The 22532-nt window shown below is 42.0% G+C and overlaps 1 protein-coding gene across 2 annotated transcripts in view; it reads left to right on the top strand.

The window, feature by feature from the left end:
* The window catches only part of LOC128642978 (glutamate receptor ionotropic, NMDA 1), a 360366-nt gene that overhangs the window by 169147 nt on the left and 168687 nt on the right, over nucleotides 1-22532 (top strand). For both annotated transcript variants that reach the window (XM_053695888.1, XM_053695887.1), the window contains 2 exons: nucleotides 16277-16412; nucleotides 16686-16813. In XM_053695888.1, the coding sequence (XP_053551863.1) occupies nucleotides 16277-16412; nucleotides 16686-16813 (264 nt within the window). The remainder of the gene's footprint in view (nucleotides 1-16276; nucleotides 16413-16685; nucleotides 16814-22532) is intronic.

Here is a 22532-nt window from a genome sequence, read left to right as displayed (position 1 = left end):
TTATGCCATCTAGCTCTCCCCAAGTGTCTCAACCAGTAACGCCCGCACAAGTGACGCCAAGTACCTCTAGTGCATCGACTTTGTTTACTTTACAAGACATGGCCACAGTTATGAATACAACCCTCACAGAGGTTTTATCTAAACTGCCTGGTTTACAAGGGAAGCGTGACAGCTCTGGGTTCAGAACAAATGCTGAGCCTTCTGACGCTTTAGTAGCCGTATCCGATATACCCTCACAATGTTCTGAAGTAGGGGTAAGGGATTTGCTGTCTGAGGGAGAGATTTCTGATTCAGGGAAGACGCTCCCTCAGACAGATTCTGATATGACGGCCTTTAAATTTAAGCTTGAACACCTCCGCTTGTTGCTCAGGGAGGTATTAGCGACTCTGGATGATTGTGACCCTATAGTGGTCCCAGAGAAATTGTGTAAAATGGACAAATACTTAGAGGTTCCTGTTTACACTGATGTTTTTCCAGTCCCTAAGAGGATTGCGAACATTGTTACTAAGGAGTGGGATAGACCAGGTATACCGTTCGCTCCCCCTCCTGTTTTTAAGAAAATGTTTCCCATATCTGACACCATGCGGGACTCGTGGCAGACGGTCTCTAAGGTGGAGGGAGCTATTTCTACTCTCGCCAAGCGCACAACTATACCTATAGAAGACAGTTGTGCGTTCAAGGATCCTATGGATAAAAAATGAGAGGGTCTCCTAAAGAAAATTTTTGTTCATCAAGGTTTTCTTCTCCAACTTATTGCGTGCATTGTTCCTGTAAGTACTGCAGCTGCTTTCTGGTTCGAGGCTCTAGAAGAGGCTCTTCAGATGGAGACCCCATTAGAGGATATTATGGGTAGAATTAAGGCCCTTAAGCTGGCTAATTCTTTCATTACAGATGCCGCTTTTCAACTGGCTAAATTAGCAGCAAAGAATTCAGGTTTTGCCATTTTAGCGCGCAGGGCGTTATGGCTTAAGTCCTGGTCTGCTGATGTGTCATCAAAATCTAAAATTTTGAACATCCCTTTCAAAGGAAAGACCCTATTCGGGCCTGAACTGAAAGAGATTATTTCAGACATCACTGGAGGGAAAGGCCATGCCCTCCCTCAGGATAAAACAAATAAAATGAGGACCAAACAAAATAATTTTCGTTCCTTTCGGAAGTTCAAGGGTGGTCCCTCTTCCTCTTCCCCGGCTGCGAAGCAAGAGGGGAACTTTGCCCAATCCAAGTCAGTCTGGAGACCTAACCAGGCTTGTAACAAGGGTAAACAGGCAAAGAAGCCTGCTGCTGCCTCTAAGACAGCATGAAGGGGTAGCCCCCGATCCGGGACCGGATCTAGTAGGGGGCAGACTCTCTCTCTTCGCCCAGGCTTGGGCAAGAGATGTTCACGATTCCTGGGTTTTAGAAATTGTTACCCAGGGTTATCTTCTGGACTTCAAAGACTCCCCCCCAAGGGGGAGATTTCACATTTCTCAATTGTCTGCAAACCAGACAAAGAGAGAGGCGTTCTTACGCTGTGTAGAAGACCTACATACCATGGGAGTGATCCGCCCAGTTCCAAAAGCGGAACAAGGGCTAGGGTTTTACTCAAACCTGTTTGTGGTTCCCAAAAAAAAAGGAACTTTCAGACCAATCTTGGATCTCAAAATTCTAAACAAATTCCTCAGAGTTCCATCTTTCAAAATGGAGACTATACGGACAATTCTGCCACTGATCCACGAGGGTCAATATATGATTACGGTGGATTTAAAGGATGCATATCTGCACATCCCTATTCACAGAGATCATCACCAATTTCTCAGGTTCGCCTTTCTGGACAGGCATTACCAGTTTGTGGCCCTTCCCTTCGGGTTGGCCATGGCTCCCAGAATTTTCACAAAGGTGCTAGGGTCCCTTCTGGCGGTTCTAACACCGCGGGGCATAGCAGTGGCGCCTTATCTAGACGACATCTTAATTCAAGCGTCGACTTTCCAGCTAGCCAAGTCTCACACGGACATCGAGATGGGTGGAAGGTGAACATAAAAAAGAGTTCTCTCTTCCCTCTCACAAGAGTTTCCTTCCTAGGGACTCTAATAGACTCGGTAGGAATGAAAATATTTCTGACGGAGGTCAGGAAATCAAAGCTTGTAACCACCTGCCGAGCTCTTCATTCCATTCCTTGGCCGTCCGTGGCGCAGTGTATGGAGGTAATCGGACTAATTTTAGCGGCAATGGACATAGTTCCATTTGTCCTCCTACACCTCAGACCACTGCAACTATGCATGCTCGAACAGTGGAATGGGGATTATGCAGATTTATCTTCTCAGATACATCTGGATCAGGAGACCAGAGATTCTCTTCTCTGGTGGTTGTCTCAGGTTCACCTGTCCCAGGGAATGTGTTTCCGCAGGCCAGAGTCGGTCATAGTAACGACAGATGCCAGCCTACTGGGCTGGGGTGCAGTCTGGAACTCCCTGAAAGCACAGGGTTTATGGACTCAGGAGGAGGCTCTCCTCCCGATAAACATTCTAGAACTGAGAACGATATTCAATGCGCTTCAGGCGTGGCCTCAACTGGCTGCGGCCAAATTCATCAGATTTCAGTCGGACAACATCACAACTGTAGCTTATATCAATCATCAAGGACGAACACAGAGTTCTCTAGCGATGATGGAGGTAACCAAAATAATCCGATGGGCGGAGACTCACTCTTGCCGTCTTTCAGCAATCCATATCCCAGGGGTAGAGAACTGGGAGGCGGATTTCCTAAGTCACCAGACTTTTCATCCAGGGGAGTGGGAGCTCCATCCGGAAGTATTTGCCCAGCTGACTCAGCTATGGGGCACACCAGAATTGGATCTGATGGCGTCCCGTCAGAACGCCAAGCTTCCTTGTTACGGGTCCAGGTCTCGGGATCCTCAGGCAGTACTGATAGATGCTCTAGCAGTGCCCTGGTCCTTCAACCTGGCCTATGTTTTTCCACCGTTTCCTCTCCTTCCACATCTGGTTGCCAGAATCAAGCAGGAGAGGGCCACGCAGGACTTGGTATGCAGACCTGGTGGACATGTCATCTGTTCCAATGTGGATTCTGCCGATGAGGCAGGACCTTCTAATCCAAGGTCCATTCAAGCATCCAAATCTAATTTCTCTGCGTCTGACTGCTTGGAGATTGAACGCCTGATTTTATCAAAGCGTGGTTTCTCTGAGTCGGTCATTGATACCCTGATTCAAGATAGAAAGCCTGTCACCAGGAAAATCTATCAAAAGATATGGCGCAAATATCTTTATTGGTGTGAATCCAAGGGTTACTCATGGAGTAAGATTAGGATTCCTAGAATATTGTCTTTTCTCCAAGAAGGATTGGAGAAGGGATTATCAGCTAGCTCCTTAAAAGGACAGATATCTGCTTTGTCTATTCTTTTACACAAACGTCTGGCAGATGTCCCAGGCGTTCAGGCGTTTAGTCAGGCTTTAGTCAGAATCAAGCCTGTGTTTAAACCCGTTGCTCCGCCATGGAGCCTAAACTTGGTTCTTAAAGTTCTTCAAGGGGTTCCGTTTGAACCTATGCATTCCATAGATATCAAGCTTCTATCTTGGAAAGTTCTGTTTTTAGTAGCTATCTCTTCGTCTCGAAGAGTTTCTGAGTTATCTGCTTTGCAGTGTGACTCACCTTGTCTTGTTTTCCATGCAGATAAGGTGGTTTTGCGTACCAAACCTGGATTCCTTCCTAAGGTTGTTTCTAATAGGAATATCAATCAGGAAATTGTTGTTCCTTGGCTGTGTCCTAATCCTTCTTCAAAGAAGGAACGTCTGTTGCACAATCTTGATGTGGTTCGTGCTTTAAAGTTCTACTTACAAGCAACTAAAGATTTCCGTCAAACATCTTCATTGTTTGTTGTTTACTCTGGTAAGCGGAGAGGTCAAAAGGCTACGGCTACCTCTCTTTCTTTTTGGCTGAAAAGCATAATCCGTTTGGCTTATGAGACTGCTGGAAAGGATTACTGCTCATTCTACTAGAGCAGTGGCTTCCACATGGGCTTTTAAAAATGAGGCTTCTGTTAAACAGATTTGTAAGGCGGCGACTTGGTCTTCGCTTCATACTTTTTCCAAATTTTACAAATTCGATACTTTTGCTTCTTCGTAGGCTATTTTTAGGAAAAAGGTTCTACAAGCAGTGGTGCCTTCTGTTTAAGGTACCTGTCTTGTCCCTCCCTTCATCCGTGTCCTAAAGCTTTGGTATTGGTATCCCACAAGTATGGATGAATCCGTGGACTCGATACATCTTGCAAGAGAAAACAGAATTTATGCTTACCAGATAAATTTCTTTCTCTTGCGATGTATCGAGTCCACGGCCCGCCCTGTCTATTTAAGACAGGTAGTATATTTTTATTTAAAAAACTTCAGTCACCTCTGCACCCTATAGTTTCTCCTTTTTCTTCCTAACCTTTGGTCGAATGACTGGGGGGTGGAGCTAAGGGAGGAGCTATATAGACAGCTCTGCTGTGGGTGCTCTCTTTGCCACTTCCTGTTGGGAAGGAGAATATCCCACAAGTATGGATGAATCCGTGGACTCGATACATCGCAAGAGAAAGAAATTTATCAGGTAAGCATAAATTCTGTTTATTGTGTTTGGTGCGCACTTTTCTCCTGTTAAGTGTAGTCAGTCCACGGGTCATCCATTACTTATGGGATTATATCTCCTCCCTAACAGGAAGTGCAAGAGGATCACCCAAGCAGAGCTGCTATATAGCTCCTCCCCTCTATGTCATACCCAGTCATTCTCTTGCACCTAACTAATAGATAGGACGTGTGAGAGGACTGTGGTTGTTATACTTAGTTTTTATTTCTTCAATCAAAAGTTTGTTATTTTAAACAGCACCGGAGTGTGTTGTTCTTTCTCAGGCAGCATTAGAAGAAGAATCTACCTGAGTTTGTGTATGATCTTAGCGGTCGTAACTAAGATCCATTTACTGTTCTCTGCCATTCTGAGGAGTGAGGTAACTTCAGAACAGGGGACAGCGGGCAGGGTTCACCTGCAAGGAGGTATGTTGCAGTATATTATTTTCTAAGGAATGGAATTGACTGAGAAAATACTGCTGATACCGATGTAATGTAAGTGCAGCCTTAAATGCAGTAGTAGTGACTGGTATCAGGCTGATATGTATGTATGTTTACACTGAGGTATTTCTAGGGAATGGAACTTCACTAAGAAAATACTGTATACATTTAACTTATATTTGAGCCTCCACTGCAGTGAAAGCGACTAGCAGCAGGCTTTTTAATAACATTTCATAATTTTATATTTAAAACGTTTACTGGCATGTTAATCGTTTTTCTCTGAGGTACTTGGTGATAAAACTTTATGGGCATTATTTTTCCACATGGCTGTCGTTTGTTTATGAATAAAATCAGTTTACTGAGCTTCCCCACTGTTGTATTATGAGTGGGAGGGGCCTATTTTGGCGCTTTATTGCGCAGTAAAAATTCAGTCACAGTCTTCCTATTCTTCCTCCATGATCCAGGACGTCTCTACAGAGCCCAGGGGTCTCCAAAACTAGTTTTGAGGGAGGTAATCACTCACAGCAGACCTGTGAGACTGTGCTTTGACTGTGATAAAAACGCTTATATTAAATTGTTATCCGTTTTTGGGTACTAAGGGGTTAATCATCCATTTGCTGGTGGGTGCAATCCTTTGCTAACTTAATGCATTTACTGTGAAAATTTGGTTGCTATAACTAATTTGGTTCATTGTTATTTCAACTGTGACAGTTTTGTGTGCTTCTTAAAGGCACAGTAACGTTTTTTATATTGCTTGTAAATTTATTTGAAAAGTATTTTCCAAGCTTGCTAGTCTAATTGCTAGTTTGTTTAAACATGTCTGACACAGAGGAATCTCTTTGTGCAATATGTTTAAAGGCCAATGTCGAGCCCAATAGAAATTTGTGTACTAATTGCATTGATGCTACTTTAAATAAAAGCCAATCTGTACATGTAAAGAAAATTTCACCAGACAACGAGGGGGAAGTTATGCCGACTAACTCTCCTCACGTGTCAGTACCTTCGTCTCCCGCTCAGGAGGTGCGTGATATTGTGGCGCCAAGTACATCAGGGCGGCCCTTACAAATCACTTTGCAAGACATGGCTAATGTTATGACTGAAGTATTATCTAAATTGCCAGAATTTAGGGGTAAACGCGACCACTCTGGAGTGAGAACAGAGTGCGCTGATAATAATAGAGCCATGTCTGATACTGCGTCACAATTTGCAGAACATGAGGACGGAGAGCTTCATTCTGTGGGTGACGGATCTGATCCAAGTAAACTGGACTCAGACATTTGAAATTTAAAATTTAAGCTTGAGAACCTCCGTGTATTACTAGGGGAGGTATTAGCGGCTCTGAATGATTGTAACACGGTTGCAATTCCAGAGAAAATATGTAGGCTGGATAAATATTTTGCGGTACCGACGTGTACTGACGTTTTTCCTATACCTAAAAGGCTTACAGAAATTGTTAACAAGGAGTGGGATAGACCCGGTGTGCCTTTTTCACCCCCTCCTATATTTAGAAAAATGTTTCCAATAGACGCCACCACACGGGACTTATGGCAGACGGTCCCTAAGGTGGAGGGAGCAGTTTCTACTCTGGCTAAGCGCACCACTATCCCGGTGGAGGATAGCTGTGCTTTTTCAGATCCAATGGATAAAAAGTTAGAGGGTTACCTTAAGAAAATGTTTGTTCAACAAGGTTTTATATTACAACCCCTTGCATGCATTGCGCCTGTCACGGCTGCGGCGGCATTCTGGTTTGAGTCTCTGGAAGAGACCATTAGTTCAGCTCCATTGGATGAGATTATAGACAAGCTTAGAGTCCTTAAGCTAGCTAATTCATTTATTTCTGATGCCGTAGTACACTTAACTAAGCTTACGGCTAAGAACTCCGGATTCGCCATTCAAGCGCGCAGAGCGCTGTGGCTTAAATCCTGGTCAGCCGATGTGACTTCTAAATCTAAATTGCTTAACATACCTTTCAAAGGGCAAACATTATTCGGGCCCGGTTTGAAAGAAATTATCGCTGACATTACTGGAGGTAAGGGCCATGCCCTGCCTCAAGACAGAGCCAAACCAAGGGCTAAACAGTCTAATTTTCGTGCCTTTCGTAACTTCAAGGCAGGAGCAGCATCAACTTCCTCCGCTCCAAAACAGGAAGGAACTGTTGCTCGCTACAGACAGGGCTGGAAACCTAACCAGTCCTGGAACAAGGGCAAGTAGGCCAGAAAGCCTGCTGCCGCCCCTAAGACAGCATGAAGTGAGGGCCCCCGATCCGCAAACGGATCTAGTGGGGGGCAGACTTTCTCTCTTCGCCCAGGCTTGGGCAAGAGATGTCCAGGATCCCTGGGCGTTAGAGATCATATCTCAGGAATATCTTCTGGACTTCAAAGCTTCTCCTCCAAAAGGGAGATTTCATCTTTCAAGGTTGTCAGCAAACCAGATAAAGAAAGGGGCGTTTCTACGCTGTGTACAAGACCTTTTAATAATGGGAGGGATCCACCCAGTTCCGCGGTCGGAACAAGGACAAGGGTTTTACTCAAATCTGTTTGTGGTTCCCAAAAAAGAGGGAACCTTCAGACCAATCTTGGACTTAAAGATCCTAAACAAATTCCTAAGAGTTCCATCGTTCAAAATGGAAACTATTCGGACAATCTTACCTATGATCCAAAAGGGTCAGTACATGACCACAGTGGATTTAAAGGATGCCTACCTTCACATACCGATTCACAAAGATCATTATCGGTACCTAAGGTTTGCCTTCCTAAACAGGCATTACCAGTTTGTAGCTCTTCCCTTCGGGCTAGCTACAGCTCCAAGAATCTTTACAAAGGTTCTGGGCTCTTTGCTGGCGGTACTAAGACCGCGAGGAATATCGGTAGCTCCGTACCTAGACGACATTCTTGTACAAGCGTCAAGTTTCCAAACTGCCAAGTCTCATACAGAGTTAGTTCTGGCATTTCTAAGGTCGCATGGGTGGAAGGTGAACGTAGAAAAGAGTTCTCTATTGCCACTCACAAGAGTTCCCTTCTTGGGGACTCTTATAGATTCTGTAGAAATGAAAATTTACCTGACAGAGGACAGGTCAACAAAACTTCTAAATGCTTGCCGTGTCCTTCATTCCATTCAACACCCGTCAGTGGCTCAATGCATGGAGGTAATCGGCTTGATGGTAGCGGCAATGGACATAGTACCTTTTGCACGCCTGCATCTCAGACCACTGCAATTATGCATGCTAAGTCAGTGGAATGGGGATTACTCAGATTTGTCCCCTATGCTGAATCTGGATCAAGAGACCAGAGATTCTCTTCTATGGTGGCTTTCTCGGCCACATCTGTCCAGGGGGATGCCCTTCAGCAGGCCAGATTGGACGATTGTAACAACAGACGCCAGCCTGCTAGGTTGGGGCGCTGTCTGGAATTCCCTGAAGGCTTAGGGATCATGGACTCAGGAGGAGAAACTCCTTCCAATAAACATTCTGGAATTAAGAGCGGTTTTCAATGCTCTTCTGGCTTGGCCTCAGTTAGCAACTCTGAGGTTCATCAGGTTCCAGTCGGACAACATCACGACTGTGGCTTACATCAACCATCAGGGAGGGACAAGGAGTTCCCTAGCGATGATGGAAGTCTCAAAGATAATTCGCTGGGCAGAGTCTCACTCTTGCCACCTGTCAGCGATCCACATCCCAGGCGGATTTCCTAAGTCGCCAGACTTTTCATCCGGGGGAGTGGGAACTTCATCCGGAGGTATTTGCCCAACTGCTTCGGCGTTGGGTCAAACCAGATCTGGATCTCATGGCGTCTCGCCAGAACGCCAAGCTTCCTTGTTACGGATCCAGGTCCAGGGACCCGGGAGCGGTACTGATAGATGCTCTGACAGCACCTTGGGTCTTCAACATGGCTTATGTGTTTCCACCCTTCCCGATGCTTCCTCGATTGATTGCCAGGATCAAACAGGAGAGAGCATCAGTGATTCTAATAGCGCCTGCGTGGCCACGCAGGACCTGGTATGCAGATCTAGTGGACATGTCGTCCTGTCCACCATGGTCTCTGCCTCTGAGACAGGACCTTCTGATTCAGGGTCCTTTCAAACATCCAAATCTAATTTCTCTGAGGCTGACTGCATGGAGATTGAACGCTTGATTCTATCAAAGCGTGGATTCTCGGAGTCAGTGATTGATACCTTAATACAGGCTAGGAAACCTGTTACCAGGAAAATTTACCATAAAATATGGCGTAAATACTTGCATTGGTGCGAATCCAAGAGTTACTCATGGAGTAAGGTTAGGATTCCTAGGATATTGTCTTTTCTACAAGAAGGTTTAGAAAAGGGTTTATCTGCTAGTTCGTTAAAGGGACAGATCTCAGCTCTGTCCATCCTTTTACACAAGCGTCTGTCAGAAGTTCCAGACGTTCAGGCTCTTTGTCAGGCTTTGGCCAGGATTAAGCCTATGTTTAAAACTGTTGCTCCGCCGTGGAGCTTAAACTTAGTTCTTAACGTTTTACAGGGTGTTCCGTTTGAACCCCTTCATTCCATTGATATCAAGCTGTTATCTTGGAAAGTTCTGTTTTTAATGGCTATTTCCTCGGCTCGAAGAGTCTCTGAGTTATCGGCCTTACATTGTGATTCTCCTTATCTGATTTTTCATTCAGACAAGGTAGTCCTGCGTACTAAACCTGGGTTCTTACCTAAGGTAGTCACTAACAGGAATATCAATCAAGAGATTGTTGTTCCATCATTGTGCCCTAATCCTTCTTCAAAGAAGGAACGACTTTTGCATAATCTGGACGTGGTCCGTGCCCTGAAATTTTATTTGCAGGCAACTAAAGATTTTCGCCAAACTTCTTCCCTGTTTGTCGTTTATTCTGGACAGAGGAGAGGTCAAAAAGCTTCGGCTACCTCTCTTTCTGGCTTCGTAGCATAATACGTTTAGCCTATGTGACTGCTGGACAGCAGCCTCCTGAAAGAATTACAGCTCATTCTACTAGAGCTGTGGCTTCCACTTGGGCCTTTAAAAATGAGGCCTCTGTTGAACAGATTTGCAAGGCTGCAACTTGGTCTTCACTTCACACCTTTTCGAAATTTTACAAATTTGACACTTTTGCTTCTTCGGAGGCTGTTTTTGGGAGAAAGGTTCTTCAGGCAGTGGTTCCTTCCGTGTAAAGATCCTGCCTGTCCCTCCCGTCATCCGTGTACTTTTAGCTTTGGTATTGGTATCCCATAAGTAATGGATGACCCGTGGACTGACTACACTTAACAGGAGAAAACATAATTTATGCTTACCTGATAAATTCCTTTCTCCTGTAGTGTAGTCAGTCCACGGCCCGCCCTGTTTTTACGGCAGGTCTAAATTTTAAATTAAACTCCAGTCACCACTGCACCCTATAGTTTCTCCTTTCTCGTTTGGTTTCGGTCGAATGACTGGGTATGACATAGAGGGGAGGAGCTATATAGCAGCTCTGCTTGGGTGATCCTCTTGCACTTCCTGTTAGGGAGGAGATATAATCCCATAAGTAATGGATGACCCGTGGACTGACTACACTACAGGAGAAAGGAATTTATCAGGTAAGCATAAATTATGTTTTTTTAACCCTTACACTTTACGCTAGGTTTTCAGTCGTACTAACCCGATGAGCTCAACTTTTGTTTACATACACAAGTTGCAAGTGACTCCTTTATAATCAGTAGAGCTGCTTCTATCTTGTAACCGTTCAGCTCTCAGTGCATAGAACAAGATCCACTGTAAAGCAATCTTCAAAACATTAGAGAGCAAACTTGTTAAAACAAAAAAAGTACTCCCTTTATAAAACAGTCAGCTCTAACATATATACAACAAAAAACCTTGAAAAAAGAAACAAACAGCTAGATTACGAGTTTTGAACGCTATAGGGCGATATGGTGGCGTTGATCAATGGGGAGAGCCGGCAAAAAAAAAGCCTAACACCTGCGATTGCGGATTGAAAAGTTCCGTAATGCAGTCCCATTGATGTCATCCAAAATGGCGTCCCTTGCATTCCTATTGGTTGAAAGGATTTGAGCAGCTCTCATTGTATTGGCTGTTCCAATCAGCAATAGGATGAGAGCTCAATCCTATTGGCTGATTGGAACAGCGAATAGGATGAGAGCTGCTCAAATCCTATTGGCTGATAGGAACAGCCAATAGGATTTTAGCAGCTCTGATCCTATTGGCTGATTGAAATCTTTCAGCCAATAGGAATTCAAGGGATGCCATCTTGGATGACGTCACTTGCATTAAAGATCCAGTTTACGGCGGTGACCGTATGAAGAAGATGCTCAGTGCCGGATGTCTTCAGGATGAACCCGCTCCGCGCCGGATGCATGAATATAGAAGATGCCGTCTGGATGAAGACTGCTTGCCGCATGGATGAGGACTTTGCCGGCTGGATGAAGATCTAAGAGGCCGTCTGGATGAAGACTTCTTGCCGGCTGGATGGATCCTTCAAGCGGGACTTCAATAGCTGTAAGTGGATCGTCGGGGGTTAGTGTTAGGTTTATTTAAGGGTTTTTTTTTTGGGTGGGTTTTATTTTTAGATTAGGGTCTGGCATGTAAAAGAGCTAAATGCCCTTTTAAGGGCAATGCCCATACAAATGCCCTTTTCAGGGCAATGGGGAGCTTAGGTTTTTTTAGATAGTTATTTTATTTGGGGGCGTTGGTTGTGGGGGTGGTAGGTTTTACTGTTGGGGGGATGTTTGTATTTTTTTTACAGGTAAAAGAGCTGAATTCCTTGGGGCAATGCCCCACAAATGGCCCTTTTAAGGCCCATTGGTAGTTTATTGTAGGCTAAGGTTTTTGTTTTTTTTTGGGGGGGGGGGGCTTTTTTATTTTGATAGGGCTATTAGATTAGGTGTAATTCTTTTTTATTTTTGATAATTTGTTTCTTATTTTTCGTAATTTAGTGTTTGTTTGCTTTTGTAATTTAGTTATTTTTTTATTTTTTTTAATTAGATACTTTTTTAATTTTTAGAGTAGTAGGATTTTTTTAATGTGTAGTTTAGTTTAATTTAATTGGTAGTTAGTTTAATTGTAGTTTAATAATTATCTTAGTTTAATTGTCAGTTTAAAATTAATTTATTTAATTTGACAGGTAAGTTTTAATTTAATTTAAAATAGGGAAATTGTAATTTTAATATAAAGTTAGGGGGTCGTTAGGTTTAAGGGTTAATAGTTTATTTTAGTATATTTCGTTGTGGGGGGCTTGCGGTTTAGGGATTAATAGGTTTATTATAGCGGCGGTGTGGGCGGACAGCAGATTAGGGGTTAATAATATTTAAATAGTGTTTGCGATGCGGGAGGGCGGCAGTTTAGGGGTTAATAGGTTTATTATAGTGGCGACGGTGTCAGGGAGCGGCAGAATAGGGGTTAATGCATTTTAATAGTGTTGGCGATGTCCGAAGCGGCAGATTAGGGGTTAATAAATTTATTATAGTGTTTGCGATGCGGGAGGGCCTCGGCTTAGGGGTTAATAGGTAGTTTATGGGTGTTAGTGTACTTTTTAACACTTTAGTTATGAGTTTTGTGGTACAGCTTTGTAATGTAAAACTCATAACTACTGACTTTAGATGTCAGTATAGGCTGTACCGCTCACTTTTTGGCCTCCCAGGCAAACTCGTAATACCGGCGCTATGGGAGTCCCATTGAAAAAGGACTTTTTTAAAAGTGTGGTACTGACGTTGCGTGACAGGCTAAAAGGTGTGCTCTCCGTATTCAGTATTGCACCAGCAGCTCTTGTGAGCTGCTGGTGCATCGCCGCCCCCTGCAGATTCGCCGCCAGCAGGGAGGTGTCAATCACCTCCGAGCAGACAGGTTATGGAGCAGCGGTCTTTAGACCGCTGCTTCATAACTGCTGTTTCTGGCGAGCCGAAACATGGGCCTTCAAGCTCCATTCGGCGCTTGATAAATGGGCCCCTATATTTCAATATCATAACATTTATTGAACTGACTTACTTCAAATTTTCAGGGATTGTAAGGAACTATCAGTCCGAGGTAATCTATTTGCAAAATCTCTGCCACATTGAGTTGTCCCTTTGAAATTAAAGGGACAGTATTATTATTATTATTATTATCATTTATTTGTATAGTGCCGCAAAATTCTGTAGGGCTTGGTACAGAGATAGGGGTATACAATGACAAGGATTTGTGATAAGATACAAAACGATAAAGTATTAACAAAATCTTGTACAAGAGGTAGAGGGCCCTGCTCCAGAGAGATTACAGTCTACAGGTTGAGGGTGCAGAGACATAAGATTTGAGGTAGCGTGTCACATGGATTGTAGTTGCAGCAGTGAGTCAAGGTAGTTCAAGAATGATTTTGTTTAGGACGAAAAACAGACGAGAGATGGTAAGCCTCTCTGAATAGGTGCGTTTTCAAGGACTGTCTGAAGCTATACAAGGTTGTAGATAGTCTTATGGAGTTAGGTAGAGAGTTCCAGAAGACAGGAGCAACACATGAGAAGTTTTGGAGTCAGGAGTGGGATGTAGAGATAATACGAGTGGAGAGACGTAGGTCAGAGGTTGATCGAAGAGGACGGGTTGGCAATATTTGGAGATGAGAGAGGAAATATAGGGGCCGAATTATTATTGTGCTAGCGGACATGATCCGATATTGCTATATCGGATATCGATAAATTTATCATTGCACCAGCAGTTCTGGTGAACTACTAGTGCAATACCACCCCCTGCAGATTCGCAACCAATCGGCCGCTAGCAGGGGGTATCAATCAACCCGATCGTATTGGATCTGGTTGATTTCTGTCCGCCACCTCAGAGCAGGTTATGGAGCAGCAGTCTTTAGACCGTTGCTTCATTACCTGTGTTTCTTGCGAGCCTGAAGGCTCGGCAGAAACACGGGGCATCAAGCTCCATACAGAGCTTGATAAATAGGCCACATAGTTGGGAGTGAGATTGTTGAATTAGTATTTTTGTAGTTTTTTTGAATAAGGAAAGGACACATTTTGTAAATGTTTTATAGGTGGGAAAGTGGTCAGCAATAATCTAAACAGGGAGTTTGGTAGTGGGTGGAGGTGCAGGCGGACATAGAATGGAGTTAAAGGTTGAGAGCAGCATTCTGGGGTTGGATGCATGAGATATCACAAGGGAGGAGAAATAGGCTTTTTTGGCCAGGCTGAGTGCAGAATTGTCTGACTTAATGGGACATTCCGGTCAAAATGTAAATGCACCTACAGTAGATGAATGACATATTTGAATAGAAACATATTTGCTATATAAATGTATTGGTAAAAATGCTTCTAGTAAAAGTTATGACTGTTTTAGTGTTAACATTTTTGTCCGCAAGTGCATGTTATGCATAGCTAGATACTCTCAGTGCAGCAGCATTTTAAATACTGCAGCTGCTCAGAGTACCAGTGGGGCTTGTACCATATCAGTAATTAACCAATTTAATCATTACCAGATGGTATAAGTACGTTAGGCTCTTTGAGCAAGTGCTGTGTTTAAAATGCGGGTGCACATTGCATATTTAAATACACTTTTGAAACAGCTATAACTTTTATTAGAAGCATTTTTGCTAATACAGGTATATTACCAAAATGTTTCTATTCAAAACTGAAATGTATCCATGTGGATTCCAATTTTGGCTGGAATGTCCCTTTAAGGATGAATTTCTAATGCAGGATTTCTCAGCACAGGTGCAGGATTTCCTCCACTACCGTTCAACAGTCCATGAACATCGCTGAAGATATTGGGTCTGTTTGATGTGCAAAGTCAATTGACTCAGCACACAACGGTCCTTGTGCCAGCTACCCAAGAGACCCACTCCAGTCTCTAAAGTAATATCCAAACACACTCCAAAAAGAGTAGCAGCAAACAATTGTGTTTATTGGGTACAACACAGCATTAACAGCAACGTTTCGGTATTAACAGCAACGTTTCGGTATTACTACCTTATTCATGCTGAATAAGGTAGTAATACCGAAACGTTGCTGTTAATGCTGTGTTGTACCCAATAAACACAATTGTTTGCTGCTACTCTTTTTGGAGTGTGTCTGTTTGATGTGCGACGGTTGTTGTTGAGTGCATGACGTACGGCAAACGCTGCTGAATTATACTGACAGTAAAGTTAAAATGAAATGTTTATGGTTTCGTTGAGCGCATGCAATTTTAATTAACTCTCCAGTTTACTTTGATTATAATTTTCTTTGTTTTCTTCTGGTATCCTTTGTTGAAAAGCATCCCTAAGCTCAAGCGCAGCAGTGCACTACTGGAAGCTAGCTGCTGATTGGTGGATGCGAATGTATGCCTCTTGCATTGGCTCACCAGATGTGTTCGGCTAGCTCTAAGTAAATTATTGTTGCTCCTTCAGCAAAGGATACCAAGAGAGTGAAGCAAATGTGATAATATAAGTAAACTGGAGAGTTGTTTAAAATTGTATGTTCTATCTAAATCAGGAAAGAACAAAAACATTTTCATGTCCCTTTAAAGGGATGTTATAGTCCAAAAATGATATGGTCTAATTTGTTAGAGAACATAATTTTAGCACTAATGATCCTGCAATGCTATGAGTTTATCTCTGCAAAGTACTGAGAGCTCCTAGTCCCAAGCGGGTATGGCCTCTGAGCAGTGGTAGACCGACAGCTGGATCAGATGACCACTATTCGACGGTCTTAATATGGATAAGATAGATAGATAAATTGATAGATAATATAGATAGTATTTTTTAAGAATAAATATAGAAATAAGGGACTTAATATGGCTGAAAATTCCTAGTCTGTGATTTTTACAAATAAAAAAATCCCTTTAAAAGGAATGATCATTTTAAATCAACCATAACAACTTTGGATTATAGGTTATATTACATAAATATGCATATTGCTATGGCTGATATTTTTCCATCAAAGGTGACAAGCGTAGAAAAATGACCCACTGGTGCAAGAGCAAATTCAGCTTATGGACATGAAAATACATACATACAAGTATTAATAAGCCCTTAACTTTCTTTTCTTCACCTGGGACCAGGAGGCTTAGGGCTGGCCTCAATTGCATGGGGCAAATTTGTAGCAGTCCAGTGACGGATGTGCAGCTTGTGGGTGTGGCCAGATATTTCCTTGACAGTTTTAGGCTGTCCATGACATGTAAAGGAGAAGAAAGTGATGGGAGGAACAGCATTATGTAGAGGCCAAATTGGGACTCTTGCAAAATACAGGACAGTTGGAAGCTGTGATGAACATGCCTGCCCTCAAGTGTATGTTTCTATATTTATCTCAGATTCTTTTATTCACAGATAGTTACTATTCACCAGGAGCCATTCGTGTATGTAAGGCCAGCACTTCCAGAAGGTATTTGTAAAGAAGAAGTTACGATCAACGGAGATCCTATAAAGAAGGTTATTTGTAATGGACCCAATGAAACCATACCAGGTAATCATAATATCTTCTGGTTTATATTCTATAAATACCTAAAAGTTATTGACATGTTCCTTAGGGTACAGTTCTAAATAATACATGAACCTTTTTATTTTACTTATTCCCCCAAACAAATGTACCTCCAGATCTCTGCTCAGATGTTGTTCTATGAATCCCCCAATAGTTCAATAAAATAACGTTTTTGCGTTATTCTGTATTCTATTTTATTTTGCTATGTTTCCTGCGCTCTGCTTTGCTTCTGTAACACGTAACATTTTGTTTCATCAGGGCGCCCAACTGTTCCGCAGTGCTGCTATGGTTTCTGCATTGATTTATTGATTAAACTTGCCAGGGAAATGCATTTTACTTACGAGGTTCATTTAGTGGCTGATGGTAAATTTGGTACTCAGGAACGGGTGAGTAATATAAGATTTATTTTTTAACATTCTCACAGCCAAAATGGTCTATATTTATATTTAAAGGGATAGGGAACCCACAATTTTTCTTTCATGATTCAAATCATGGGGTTTTAAGCAACTTTCTAATTTACTCCTATTATCAATTTTCTTCATTCTCTTGATATCTTTATTTGAAAAAGCAGGAATGTAACCTTACGAGCTGGTCCATCTTTGGTTCAGCACCTAGGTAGCGCGTGCTGATTGGTCGCTAAATGTACCCACCAATCAGCAAGCGCTATCCAGGGTACTGATCTAAAAATGGGCCGGCTCGTAAGCTTACATTCCTGCTTTTTCAATGAAAGATACCAAGAGAACGAAGATACATTGATAATAGGAGTCAATTAGAAAGATGCTTAAAATCACATGCTCTCTCTAAAAAAAAATTGGGTTCAGTGTCTCTTTAAGCTAGACTCAGTATTTTACAGCCTTCACTAATAATTATGTGCTCATCCTGCAACACCATAAGACATTTTATTGGATGAAAAATCTGATTGGTTTGTCCAATCCTTTGTAATGTTTTCTTCCTTTTATTGCTGAGTAGTTGTCAAGGCAGAATAATGATTTTTGAGACGTTACTACTATATTAAACTGATTAGTTTGGGGAGTACCTTAGAATACTTTCTTCCCTTTGTTGCTAAATAGTCTTAAGTGATGAATATTTTTGCAAAGTTACTCTGATTCATCAGGAAACCTTAAAGTTAAAATACAAGTAAAAAAAAAAGGAAAAGAAAATAATTATGTTTTAGAGCAGTTTTAATTGTACTCTTGCTTGCATATAGCTATATATTTAACCCCTGCCAGGGGCTTAAACACATAGTTAAAGTCTGAGCAACATACTACTGGGAGGTAACTAAACACATCTGGTGAGCCAATGACAAAAGGCATTAGTGTGTACCCACCAATCAGCAGCTAGCTCCAGTAGTGTATTGCTGCTCCTGAGCCTACCAATATATGCTTTTCTACAAAGAATGCAAAGAGAACAAAGTACATTTGATAATAGAAGTCAGTTGAAAATTCTGTTAAAAGTAAATGATCTACCTGACCCATGAAAGTTTAATTTTGACTTTCCTGTCCTAAAAATGATGTATGATGTATGTATGTTCAGAATTACTTAAAGTGAATGTCAATTTTGATGCTAAAGTGCCCAGTTTTTAAAAATTCAATTAAAAACAGGGGCACTTTAATTCATCAAAATGTACATTTCACTCCTGTTGTGAAGAAATACTTACCTTTTAAACTTGACAGCAGCTCCAGCTTACTCCGGTCGTCGCAAGCCATTTCTGATGTCAGAAATGATGGATAGGTCATCCTCCAATCATGGCTTCCCCCCCCGGGGGAATCAGTGTCGGATTCAACGACGTGATTGGAGGAAGCCGGATTCCTCATTTTAGACCCAGGAAGAGGCTTTGCAACGACCGGAGGAAGCTTGAGCTGCTGTTAAGATTAAAAGCTAAGTTTTTTTTCACAACAGGAGTGAAATGTAAATTTTGATGAATTAAAGTGCCCCTGTTTTTAATCAAATTTTTAAAAACCGGGCACTTTAGCATCAAAGTTGACATTCACTTTAAGGTTGCTGGATCACTTCCAGAACTTACAGCCCTCTCTCACCAAATGATTCACTTTGAACATGTATTGAACCTCAAAACTCCTGTAGAAAGCAGATTTTCCAAAGAAATGAACAGAGTTTCTGTAAAGGGTTTTGCACTGATCACGTGGTTTAGCATGGCAGCCCCCGACTCTGCTAAAACTCTCCATCCGAAGCAAATACAAGTCCACAAACTTTTTCTCTATTTTCTTATATTTACTTTTAGTTTAAAAAAAAAAAAGAAAGTAAATATGGTCACATTTGAAAGAACACTTCAGACTTGCGTTTGTTATGCCCACACTGCTCTGGGCAACCTTAACATTTGTGGGGCCTTGGGGAAGATAAATTTGTGGGGCCCCACAGCCCAGCTCCCATATTCGCCTCCTGCTGTATGGCCCACCTCTTTCCCAAAATTCAGTGTTACCTATATAAAGCATAACACTATATATTAAACCTTCTGATACCATAAACTCTTCTTCATAAATTAAATACAGGATGTGCCTTGCACCTTCTCATACCTTTATGACAATGCGGGGGCCCCCAAAGCCTGAGGACCTTGACACGTGCCCCTCTGGCACTGCCCAAAGGGCAGGCTTGCTTATTGTACACCAAAATATATACACACATTTTTTAAATTGTAGATATACATTTTTAAAATTCTATTCCTGTTCATACTCCTTTATAGATATCTTAAAATAAGAAGTCTAAAGTGTACAGATATAGGGGTAGATTTATCATAGTGCGAACAGACACGATGTAGCGTATTATTATTATTATTATTCTTTATTTATAAAGCGCTAACAGATTCTGCAGCGCTGTTCATAGGTAACAAAGATAAAAGGACAGTACAATATGAGACACCAGACAAAATTTAACAAACAAATACAGGAGAAATTGGGAGCCCTGTTCCCGTGGGAACTTACAATCTAAATGGGTAGGAGGGTGAGAAACAGGAGGTGGGGACTGCAAAGGTGGGAATGATGTTAGTGTGAAGTTAGATGAGGGCAACTATTAGGCAAGTGGAATTCATTAGTTACTGATTTGGTTATAGGCTTCCCTGAACAAGAAGGTCTTTAGGGAGCGTTTAAAGGACGAGAGGTTGGGGGAAAGTCTGACAGCACGAGGAAGTGCGTTCCAGAGGGTTGGTGCCGCACGAGAGAAGTCCTGTAGTCTAGCATGAGAGGAGGTGATGGTAGAAGAGGCAAGGAGTAGATCGTTGTTGGATCTTAGGGGACGGGCTGGCACATCGATAAATGCAGACAGCATACGCTGTCGGCATTTATCATTGCACCAGCAGTTCTTGTGAACTGCTGGTGCAATGCCGCCCCCTGCAGCAATCAACTTGATCGTATACGATCGGGCGGGTTGCTGTCACCCGCTAGCAGCGGGTGTCAATCAACCCGATCATATTCGATCGGGTTGATTTCTGTCCGCGGCCTCAGAGCAGGCGGACAAGTTATGGAGCAGTGGCCTAAAGACTTCTGTTTCCTGAAGGCTCGCGCGGAAACGGGCATCAAGCTCCATACGGAGCTTGATAAATCAGCCCCATTGTGTTGACTTCTCATCCAGACATTCACTTATATCTTAGCAGTGGTATATTTAGGTCTTTTGTTGCCCTAAGTACTAATAAATGTTCTAACATTGATCCCCCACTCCCAACAGATATAAAATAAGACAAATATGAGCTACACCAAAAGTCTAAGGAGGTCATGCAACCAGGGATCAAAACTTGTAAAAGCAATTGGTAAATAAAACATTTGGAGAGTGTAGGCGTGAGGAAGAACAACCCCTTAAAATGTGTTGTGCCTCCCCCAATCCTGCTGCTCTAGGCCCAGGACTTGTTGACCTGGGTCAACATACACACCTGCCCCCTAGTGTGAATGCTCAACATGTATCTATCAGGTCTTCTGATAGAGCCCACAAACATGTGCAAGTGCTTTCTTTAAAGGGGCAGTAAACACTTTGAGATTGTAATATAAAATGCTTAAAGGGACATAATACTCATATGCTAAATCACTTGGAAGAGATGTAGCTTAACTGTAAATAGCTGGCAAGAAAATATCACATGAAAGTCTCAATGTAAAAAAAAAGAAGATATTTTACCTCAAAAGTTCTTCAGCTTACAAGAAGAAGCGCTCTGTAAACAGTTACCCTTCAGCTACTGTTGGTTGGATGTTGAAGAAAAAAAAACAGCCCATCAGCTTCATCAATACTGATGTCAGACTTTGCTTTACTGTGATTTCATGGGATTTCGCTGAAATCTTGTGAGATTTCATAGTAAACGTCCTTAAACTAAACAGAGAAATAACGTGACTGTGCTGCACAAGCCAGATGCTCAGTGCCTTGCAATTCCTGGGACTAGAATCCTGATTGGCTGCTTTAATACCCTTTGGGATGTTGCTACTGAAGAATTGTTGCGGCAGATATCTTCCTTTTTTACATAGAGATGTTCAGGTGACTTACAACCGCTGCTTACAGCAAACCTAAAGGCTCGCGCGGAAGCAGCTGCATCCGCATCATAATAAATCTATCCCAGACTCAAGTCCAGATTTGCGGATTCAAATAAGGAAATTAGTGGGTGAAGTGTGACCATTGAAAAATAATTGCAGTATGCAAGGGGGTAGATTTATTATATGTCCGCCCGACATCGCTAAATGCCGACAGTATACACTGTCTGCATTTACCATTGCACAAGCATTTCTAGTGAAATGCTTGTGCAATGCTGCCCCCTGCAGATATGCGGCGCTAGCAGGGGGTGTCAATCTTTCGGATCGTATCCGATCAGGATGATTGCTTTCCGCCACCTCAGAGATGGCAGATGAGTTATGACCGCTGCTTCTTAAAGGGACACTGAACCCAAATTTTTTCTTTCGTAATTCAGATTGCGCATGACATTTTAAGCAACTTTCTAATTTACTCCTATTATCAAATTGTCTTCATTCTCTTGGTATCTTTATTTGAAATGCAAGAATGTAAGTTTAGATGCCGGCCCATTTTTGGTGAACAACCTAGGTTGTCCTTGCTGATTGGTGGATAAAGTCATCCACCAATAAAAAAGTGCTGTCCAGAGTTCTGAAACCCAAAACAAGTTTAGATGCCTTCTTTTTCAAATAAAGATAGGAAGAGAACAAAGAAAAATTAATAACAGGAGTAAATTAGAAAGTTGCTTAAAATTGCATGCTCTATCTGAATCACGAAAGAAAAAAATTTGGGTTCAGTGTCCCTTTAACTTTTGTTTCCGGCGGGCCTGAAGGCATCAGCAGCTTAGTAAATGGGCCCCAAGGTGTCAATCTGTTCTAATATTGTTCAGTCTTTGTTGATATGTTAATCTATTGAAAGACTGCAAAAAATACAATTACAAGGTGTTTACCGTCCCTTCATTTTTTTATTTTTTTTTCGCTGTAGTGCTATTTTCATTTTTTTATTATAGTGGCCTTGTTATCAATTAGTGAGGTATTCGCTAGCCAATTGTATTTCCTTTCCAGTTATGCAATGCTCACAAATCTTCATCAAACCATTATTTTCTAACCTTTCATTCTAATTACCGGCGTGACCTCTCCCAAATCCATGATGCAATAAAAAAGTAAACAATGAAAGCATATACAGTAATACTAAAGTTTTAAATACATTTTATCATATTTCATAAACGTATCTATAGAGATAATGTTTCCCTATTGATTTTGACTTTAAAGTGGAGATAAAAAATCTTGAGTTTTTTTAGGCGAGTCATATTTACTAAAGTCTTTATCCAGGAACTTATCTGTTTATATGGACAACTCCCAAATCTTATCAGCAGAAAGACACAAGAAAAAAACTTAAAGGGACAGTCTACACCAAAAATTTTCTTATTTAAAAAGATAGCGAATGCCTTTATTTCCCATTCCTCGTTTTTGCATAACCGACACAGTTATATTAATATACTTTTCTTCTGTTAAGTGTGATCAGTCCACGGGTCATCATTACTTGTGGGATATTAACTGCTTCCCTACAGGAAGTGCAAGAGGATTCACCCAGCAGAGTTGCTATATAGCTCCTCCCCTCTACGTCACCTCCAGTCATTCTCTTGCACCCAACGACTAGATAGGATGTGTG

Source organism: Bombina bombina, chromosome 12 (genome assembly GCF_027579735.1).
Source record: "Bombina bombina isolate aBomBom1 chromosome 12, aBomBom1.pri, whole genome shotgun sequence".
Classification (NCBI taxonomy): domain Eukaryota; kingdom Metazoa; phylum Chordata; class Amphibia; order Anura; family Bombinatoridae; genus Bombina; species Bombina bombina.
This window is presented reverse-complemented; position numbering and strand designations above follow the sequence as displayed.